Here is a 9329-nt window from a genome sequence, read left to right as displayed (position 1 = left end):
ACCGACGTAAAATCAGATACAGAGTCTGATATCTTGCCTGCAAACTACGAGCGCAGTGATCAACCCTCTACTCCACAGGCCCAGACATCTGTAGCTGCCAGTGATGCTGACAGTCCCAGTGTACGAGTACTGCAGCCCGAGGAGGCAGCTGACCTTGAAGTTGTTAGGAAGAAACGCAGGCCCAAGCGTTTTGATGACTTCATCGACCCAACAAAGAAGATCAGACTAGATAAACATGGGCTAGTTGCTGAACCACTGAGGAGGTGTGACCCACAGCAGGAGAAGAGCTTCCATAAGTGGATCATCGGGAAGATCGACAATAAGAGAGACCGCAACGTGTATACTGGGACGCATGGTGTGGCATGGTTCTTACAGTTGCACACAGTCCAGACTTGGCTTTGGGATTCGGTATGTAAATTACATTCATGTTTTCAATTCAATCTTAAAATATATTGATGGTACTAACGAATTTTTATGTTTTTTTAGCATATTGATGCTGTTTTGCACAAGCTACGCCGCCGACACCACTTTTACCATGCTGCATTTCGGCAGGATGCTGCGATCATGAACACCACCTTCCCCTAGGTGTGCCTAGGTCGTTGGAATCATTTAAGAGAAATCGGCACTAAGTATACATGGGACAACGATGTGCTGAGAATGTTGAAGGGCGATGATAATCAATTCCTTGTATCATGGCAAAATGTGAGTGAAGTATATTTTGCCTTGCACGTCGAGAAAGCCGCACATTGGATCGCCATTGAAGTCTCCATTCCAACGTGGTGCATCAACGTTTATGATTCCAACCATAGCGTGCTCAGTCCCACTCTGATGGAGGAAGCGATCAAGCCTTGGTGCTTATTGTTGCCTTCGTTGTTATGGTGTTCTGGCATGTTTGACGACCATGAGGACCTCCAGGTATATCCTGAGCAGAATGCAAAGCCTTTCTCATATTGTCGTATTCCTCCAGAGGAGTGTCCTCAGACTAAGACAAGGTATTCCCCTATTTAATTAGTGGATTTTGAAATCTGAAAATTAAAGTTATTTTTATCTTTAATTGACACAAAATCGATTATATGCAGTGGGGATTGTGGTATGTTTGCCATCAAACATATCGAGCATCTGGTTGCCAGGCTACCACTCGATACTGTTATCGATGAGAACATCCAGCATTTCAGGACCAAGTGGTGTGTGGATCTGTTCTATCAAAATTTGGCCCCGTGATGCTCTTTACATTTTTGTCTTACACATCTTGTATAGTATAGCATATAGTTAGTTTTGTATATTATTTTTTATCAAACAATATTTTTTGAAAAAGTTATTAAATAAAAAAATATTAAATTCACATAATGTGTTTGCCTCGACATCCAAACACACAAAGTATTAGAAGAAGTATTCCATATGAAAAATGCAGCAAAATCAATTAAATAATTACATAACACAATATTTTAAATCGCAGCCTTACATGACTTCCTATTGTGCCCACTACCACCACATCTGCTACACTTACGTGGCTTGACAATCTTTTCCCCGTGTGAAGCATAGCGATTTGTCTTTCGCCTACCCACTTTCTGTTTCCTGGGCCTTCCTACAGGGGTTTTCTCAGCGGGGACGTCGACAACCGTATCTCTGATGTGATCAGGGATTACCCATTCATCCTCGTTCCCAACAGGGTAAATATTATCTTTATAAGTGTCCTTCAATGCCTCGATTCTATAGTAAGGCACAATGAGTAAATGTTTATGCTTCTTTTTCTGGCTACAGCAAAAGCATGTACACAGGGTATCCCAATGGTTTAGAACATGCCACAGGAGCATGATTTTGTGGCCAAGTTCACCTCACCATCACCATTACCATCGACCACAAGAAATTCGTGATAACCAAGGACTTGGACATCTAAAAAAATTGCTTTATCACCTATTTGCTTCAAATCATTTTTCCATCTCAGGTGATAACACAGTTGTTGCTTTTGCAGCTCTTTCACGTCTATCTGCAAACCAAGACTGAAAAGTGAATCTTATGAATTCAAGAAAAGTGGCAACTAGAAAGCTCCTTGCCTCCTTGGTCTTATTGTTAAAGCTTTCTACGTAGTTACTCGTCATGATATTGTATCGGTTACCAGGAAAATAAGCACTACTCCACCTTTCAAAGCCAATTCCTTCTAGATATTGAGCAATGGGCTGATTAATTACCTTAATCTTGTCAAAGAACTTGTGAAATTCCGTTCTTCGAAATGCGTACGCTGCACACCCCATGATGTCTTGCACGTGGTCAGTTTTAAATTTTGCCACAACATTCATACAGATATGATGGTAACATGCATTGTGATACGCATCTGGGAACACAAGCTCCAAAGCATGATTAATGCTTTTATGCCTGTCCGATACAAAAGCAAGGTTCTCAACGTCCCCTATGGCTTCCTTCTCATGAAATAAGTCCAAGAGTTATGGTTCTCACTATCCACCAATGCAAATGCAATTGGAAACAACTGGTTGTTTGCATCCAATGCAACAGTACAGAGCATGTGCCCACCATACTTATTCTTCAAGAATGTGTCATCCACACAAATTACAGGACGACAGTACTGGAAACCACACCTAGAAACACCGAGGGAAAAGAAGCAATACAAGAAACAACTATCTTCTGCTACAAAATCAATAATTGTACTTGGGTTCTTATGCTCCAACTGACACAGGTATCCAGGTAACTTGGAGTATGATTCCTCAGGTGTCCCTCTGACATACATAAGAGTCTTTTCTCTGCATCTCCACGCCTTCTCATAGCTCATTTCAACCCCAAAATGGTGCTCCATGTCCTCCCTTATGTTGTTTGCCATGTACCGAGTACCATCGCTAGCAAATTTCCTCTTGATTAGGTGCCCAACCACCCATGGTGATGCTTGACGGTGGTCCTTATCTCGCATTTCTTGTGAGCAAGTATGTACTTCGTTGTATACAGTAATCTCGAACATTTCAGATCGCATTTTTTTCTTACCCCTCAATCTCCAACCATAATTAGGATCCTTGCAGGTAATGTACCACACATCAGTCCCAGATTTCTTCACCATAAACTCAAAATTATTCTTCATCGCAAATATGGATGCTTTGGTTTTCAATTCAAGCTTGTTCTGAAAGAACTTCCCAAGGTGCAATTCTCCTGAAGCTTTGCTGGTTGAGGAATGATGTTGATGTGAGGCCTCTATATCCTCTTTGGTGAACATGGAAGTACTCCATGTTCTACGATCTTCACCTAAGTCCAATGGAGAACTCCATCTAAAACTATCATCGGTTCTACTTGGACCTGGACGACTACTGCTGGTCCCAGGTGTTTGCCGGTCTTCTATTTTGCGCTCCTCATCTACCATAACATCTGAACTCTGTGTTGGAAAATCTGCCCTAACATCTAGCCCACCGAGATCTGTTGCATCAGCAACAGGATCGTCGTTGACATAAGGTTCGTAGCCATAGGGATCGGACTCCGCCGTGTCATGCACGTATGAAGGATCTCTAACCGAGATATCACCATGGACTATGACATCTGGATTTGTCTCGGGAACACATGTTCCAACGTCACCTTGAGTTCCTTTGAAACCATGACGTGGAGGAGAGATGTTCTCTTCAAATCGAACTTCTTTATTAACGCTGGCAGAAGCCGATGCATTTCTTACACCTCCCTTCGTAATCAATGTGACACATAGAGGAATGAGCTTCTCTACAGATCTCGATGCTAACTCAATGAATGCACGCACATGCCTATCATTTTTTATAATGGTAGGTTTGACGGATTGTGATAGGCATGTGTACGGGACCTCAATTTTCAAGTCATGCACACATTTATCCACATCAAGCTCATCGTACAGAATGTCAAGCAGTTGCTCATATGTCACACCCTTCTCCACGGGCAGAACTTGATTTTCAGCATCTCTGAAAATCCAATCCCTATTTTCGAGTTCCCAAACACCATTGAATGCGACAAATACGAAAACAGTCGAATTTGCAAAAAAAAAAACAAAAAAAAAGGTCAAAAAGTTAAACTACAACATAAAACAGAAAATATTGATTTCTATCGATTTATGTCGAGTCCTATCGAGGTCACACCTATCGAGTTTTATCGAGTACAATCGAGGACTATCGAGGCAAACAATCCAATTAAACTCTTATACACCTATCAAGTTTTATCGAGTACAATCGAGGCAAACAATCCAATTAAACTCGTATACACCTATCGAGTTTTATCGAGTACAATCGAGTTATTAAATCCAATTAAACTCTTATACACCTATCGAGTTTTATCGAGTATAATTGAGTACAATCGAGTTATTAAATTCAATTAAACTCTTATACACCTATTGAGTTTTATCGAGTACAATCGAGGTATACATCCTAACACTATCGAGGCACGTCGAGGTCCATCGAGGACCATCGAGCCAGCATGCATGCAGCACATCAAGACCTATCGAGTTTCATCGAAACTCATCAAGGCAGGAAAAAAATCCAGAAAAAAACGCACGAAGTATCCAAAATTCATTCCGTGAAAATTTGCAATAAAACATGAAGGTATACACATATCTGTTCGAAATACGACAAGTAATGTAACCAGACAAATTTCTTCACTACATATAACAAATATATACTTACCCATACGATTTTTTCCCTAGATCCAAAATCCAAAATGAAGTTTCTTGACTTGAAAGGACTCACAACTTGCCCCTAGATCCGAAATGCAAATTAATGGTGGCTGTCTTTTTTTGTGTGTACGAGAGTTTGAGAGATAAAAATGGAAAACATAAGAGATAGAGAGTGAAGACAATGAGAAAAAGAGAGGGAAAATTATGTCAGGGGTATTTTGGGTAGTAACGGCATTAGTAACATAAAAACGAGAGTTATATAGTGATAAAATATTTTTCAAACAGAGTATCACTTATTGCATTAAAAATCAAATTTCCCAAATAAAGCCAAAAACACAAAGGACGTTGCGGGTTAAAAATATGTCCCACCATAGAATTGCTCCTAATTTTAATAGATTTTGTAAAATATTATATTATAACGTATATTGCATTGCCAAGTAAATAAGTGACCATATAGAAAGCTAAGCTAAAGAAAAAAGAAAATAAGAAAAAAAAGCAAATGTGGATAGAATAGAAAAGAAAAGTCTGCTTATTGAAGAAGAAAAGAAATGACCACTTATTGTGGAAGGGAAAGAAAAGAGTTAAATGGAACCCAAAAAGAAAAAAGTCTTTTGGGGGCAGAGAATATTTCCAAGGTAAAGCAAAAAAAAAAGCACACAAACACATTGTTGGAGAAAATTCAGCAGAAGAACTGAGGTTGCAGTTTTGTACTCTGTTTTCATTTTATTATATATTCGAGTAGAAAGGAAGTGTGATTTTCCTTCTCTGTAACTGATTCGCAGACTGAGAGCATGGCTTATGTTCCACCTCATAAACGACCTACTTCCAAGAACGATGACGGTAATCATGAAGGTTCTTCATCACAGACTCCATTACCAAAGCCAGCTTTTCCTCCTTTTCTCATCAAGGAAAAAAATCTCAAACACAAGTCTGCTGCTCGAACTACCAGTACTACTGCCCACTACCGGGGCCCAGGTTATAAATATGATGGTATATTCAGATGGTTCGCTGTTGGTTTGGATGATCATAATCACTTGCCACCTTCTGTTCATCTCCACTCCGTTTCTGGGAAAAATCTCATCCATGGGAAAATTTCAGAGCGTCAAGTTTTATACTGCGACAGTGATGGTACAGCTGAGCATTAGTTTTCTTTTCTTTATTTCCATGATGGTATTGGTGGCTCTTTGATACTTATTAGTTTACTTTGATGATCACAGAGAGCTTTACAAGACGGCCATGGGAGTACATAGCAGAAGATGTGCTGCAAGGCTTGCTTTCTTCTTTTGCGTATATTAGGGACACTATGAATCAGAACCACGTAAAAGTTACTTCAGATGTAATCGCTAGAATTGGCAAAGTACTTTTTTTTAGTGGGTTAGTTTGTATCTTTTACATACATACATACATTTATTTATTAAAATTTTACAAATTTGTATGTATGAAATTAACCAATTTCATTGTTGTTTTGTAGGCCTTCATATTATGGAAAAAAAATAGAGGAAGACTCACTGAGGCCGCGGAGAAGCTCATTTTACACAAATATTCCAGAATCATATGTGGAGTACTTAATAAATGAAGGTGCCTCAAAGAGTGGCCTTGAATTTGAGAAGGAGAAAGAAGTGTATCGTGTTTATGTAAGTCTGTGCTCATCCTTAATCAATCTATCTATTACAATTATCAAGTTTCTAAACATGTTTTCTATATATATATATATATATATATATCTCTGTAGTTTGGTGACGTAACACAACCAGATAAAAGTAGGAGGTGCAAATGTAGGGTACTGAAAGAAGATGAAAAGCTACATCTATACAGGTTTTTATGTCTTACATGATACTAGTTATATTGTTACTAAACATGTCTATATATATATATATATGTATGTACCTGAATCTGTAATGTCAAGTTTCATTCAAGTTCTAATGCTTGAAAGCATGTTTTCTTTTTAGATTGAGCACGACCATACGCGTTACATGCTCACGGACATATCTTGCCTTGAAAAGAATTTGGACATGAGGCTCGATCTAGCCACTAAAAGAACTAAATCTGTTCTTACTGTAAGTTTTCTATCTTTGATTACCAATGTATACACGATTACACAATTCCAAACTCTCAAACCTATTATTTATCTAATGAAAGTACTTCAAATTTATATATATATATATTTGTAAGGATACTGATTCCTGATATTCTTCTTGCCAACAATACAGGATGAGGACATGCAAAGCCTGAAAGATTTGATTAGTTCTGCTATTGTTGATACAAATCTTAAGATTGGTCTGAGATGGCCTTTGGAGAACACTGAGTCTGGAAATAAATTTTATGTGGCTGAAGTTTGGCGCATAACGCAAAAAACATTCAAGTGTCCATCGCTAACGCTTCAGATCAGAGATGTTTTTCGGTCTACAAGTGAGGAAGCTAAAAGGGAGGTTGCTGTTAAGTTTAAAGGATTAACTTCAGAACTTCTGGTATGTATATATATATATATATATATATATATATTCTCTATGACTCTTTTGTGATTCAGACTCTTTTATCTTTTTTGGGTAATTTATTTGGTGTTTCCCATCATCAGAAAGAAGATGCTGATAGGAATCTCATCAGTGAAATGCTTAAGGATGACTTGAAGGTTCTATGGGACAACGTTCTTTGCTGTGAACGCTTTCCAAAAGAAATTAGTCTTGGTTAAAGTAATAGACCAACCTGGTTTGCTGTTGGTTAATTTTGATGATCATGATCATGATCAGTTTCCAAACTTATGTTCATCTCCAACCTCCAGCAGAAGATGGTGTTTTAGTTAACAGTGATGTTGCTAAACATTAATCAGTAATTGTCTGTGTTTTTGGTTGCTTTTCTAATTTTGACAATTGGATAAGGAAATTGTTTGATTATGTTTTGCTTCATAGAAAGTGAAATTGTTTGATTAATAACAGGCTTGTGGTTGCCTCTTCTTTTGGATTGGTCTTGATGATATCTATGTTAGAATATTGTAATCTGAATTTAGCCCTAATTAATTCATGAAAAATCTAACTATAAAATCAAAGATCAGCGGAAGCGTACCGAAGTCCATTGAATCGTTTGTAAAAGGGTATGATCTTCCAATTTTGCATCAAAAACCTTTGAAGCCTTATTTTCCTGATGATGGGGATTCAGGAATCTGAAAAATACGATACGATGCAAAAATGGGGACCATTACCCGTTATATTACCAACTGCCAAAACAGTTAGTAATATTTATTAACTATTTCTAATTTGGCCATTCATCAAATCAGAAATTGTCTAATTGGTATCCACATATTAAAATCATGACAATCATGCCCTTAAGTCATAAACTTTATTCCAAAATAGACCACATAAATTTGACTTATTTATTTGATGACCCAACACACATTTTATATATACAATTGTGACCCCAATAAATTTCTAACAATCTCCCACTGGGCCACATATGTATATATATAAATGTGTTAACCTTATTGAGCTCATAACTTTGTCATCATAACCATAGGGATATGCAATCTCGTCCATTAACTATATCAACATAGGATCAAAGCGATTTTCGTTGTATCAATCACAACTAAACCCATCAATGGTCACATATACCGACACAGTTAAATGACATAGATCAATCATGATAATGTGGTATGAAATTTACATGCATGGTGATCTATTCATGTCAATTTTCAATTGGTCCTACTTTACTTAATAGAGATCAAAACTTTAGCTTAATGTACAAAATGAAATAAACTTAATAACATAAATTCTGATCAGAAAAATATCTAAATACACAAGTTTCATGAAACAAATAAAACACAAAGGATAATAAAGACAAACTCCCACTGAATCTAGATATCCTCATACTCTAAAACACCCATACGAGCAGTGTGCTCATGAAAGACCTTGGGTGGCAAACCCTTAGTAAGGGGGTCTGCAATCATGGAGTTTGTACCTAAGTGTTCTATACAAATTTGTCCACTCTGTACCCTTTCTTTTACAACAAGGAACTTGATGTCAATGTGTTTTGACTTTGTCGAGCTCCTGTTGTTGTTGGAATACAATACAACTGACTTATTGTCACAATACAACTTAAATGGTCTTTCAATTCCATCCACAATGCGCAGCCCGGTGACAAAGTTTCTCAGCCATATACCATTGTTGGATGCCTCATAACATGCAACAAACTCTGCTGCCATAGTAGATGAAGCTATGAGTGTTTGTTTTGCACTCCTCCATGATATAGCTCCACCACCTAACAGATATATGTAGCTCGAAGTGGATCTCCTACTATCTTGGCATCCCGCAAAATCGGAGTCAGAATATCCAATGATCTCAAAGTGATCTGACCTCCTATATGTGAGCATGTAATCTCTTGTTCTCTTCAAATATCTCATAGCCTTTTTGGCTGCTTTCCAGTGATCAATTCCTGGATTGCTTAAGTATCTACCCATCACTCCAACAATGTACGCTATATCCGGACGCGTACAAACTTGAGCATACATTAGACTCCCAACAGCTGAAGCGTAGGGAATCTTTTGCATTTCTTGAATTTCAAGGCTTGCTTTAGGGCATTGCTTAAGACTAAATTTGTCTCCTTTAACGACAGGGGTATCACCTGGTCTACAATCTTGCATGCCAAACCTTTTTAGTACTTTATCGATATAGCTCTTTTGTGATAATCCAAGAATACCCCGAGAACGATCTCGATG

At 37.9% G+C, this 9329-nt stretch overlaps 2 protein-coding genes across 4 annotated transcripts; both read left to right on the top strand.

Annotated features, from left to right (window-relative positions):
- Positions 1-627: 627 nt before the first annotated feature.
- Positions 628-1221, top strand: LOC133791328 (uncharacterized). The gene is made up of 2 exons (XM_062229252.1): positions 628-992; positions 1080-1221. Exons 1-2 carry the CDS (start codon positions 658-660, stop codon positions 1219-1221), a joined length of 477 nt encoding a protein of 158 aa, XP_062085236.1. The 5' UTR covers positions 628-657.
- A 3981-nt stretch (positions 1222-5202) lies between these two features.
- LOC133790604 (uncharacterized) lies at positions 5203-7574 on the top strand. Of its 3 annotated transcripts, XM_062228287.1 has the most exons (8): positions 5203-5320; positions 5407-5752; positions 5842-5998; positions 6096-6258; positions 6357-6438; positions 6572-6681; positions 6835-7092; positions 7200-7574. In XM_062228287.1, the coding sequence occupies exons 2-8, from the start codon at positions 5416-5418 to the stop codon at positions 7311-7313; spliced, it is 1221 nt and encodes a 406-aa protein (XP_062084271.1). In that variant the 5' UTR covers positions 5203-5320; positions 5407-5415; the 3' UTR covers positions 7314-7574. The 3 variants fall into 3 exon arrangements, with proteins under 3 accessions (XP_062084271.1, XP_062084272.1, XP_062084270.1); XM_062228286.1 differs by having other exon boundaries at positions 5233-5752; XM_062228288.1 differs by lacking the exon at positions 6357-6438 and having other exon boundaries at positions 5231-5752; positions 6574-6681.
- The last annotated feature ends 1755 nt before the right edge of the window (positions 7575-9329 follow it).

The sequence above is a fragment of the Humulus lupulus genome, chromosome 7 (genome assembly GCF_963169125.1).
Source record: "Humulus lupulus chromosome 7, drHumLupu1.1, whole genome shotgun sequence".
Classification (NCBI taxonomy): domain Eukaryota; kingdom Viridiplantae; phylum Streptophyta; class Magnoliopsida; order Rosales; family Cannabaceae; genus Humulus; species Humulus lupulus.
Note: the sequence above shows the minus strand (reverse complement) of the source record. Positions and strands in the feature narration are given on the sequence as shown.

Bases quoted from the DNA above. Each gene is read 5' to 3' on its own strand.
- LOC133790604 (XM_062228287.1), top strand. From the start codon at position 5,416: ATGGCTTATGTTCCACCTCATAAACGACCTACTTCCAAGAACGATGAC. The intron at 6,439-6,571 runs GGTTTTTATGTC...TGTTTTCTTTTT, and splicing joins TGAAAAGCTACATCTATACA to AGATTGAGCACGACCATACG. The intron at 7,093-7,199 runs GTATGTATATAT...TCCCATCATCAG, and splicing joins GATTAACTTCAGAACTTCTG to AAAGAAGATGCTGATAGGAA.
- LOC133791328 (XM_062229252.1), top strand. From the start codon at position 658: ATGTTGAAGGGCGATGATAATCAATTCCTTGTATCATGGCAAAATGTG. The intron at 993-1,079 runs GTATTCCCCTAT...GATTATATGCAG, and splicing joins TGTCCTCAGACTAAGACAAG to TGGGGATTGTGGTATGTTTG.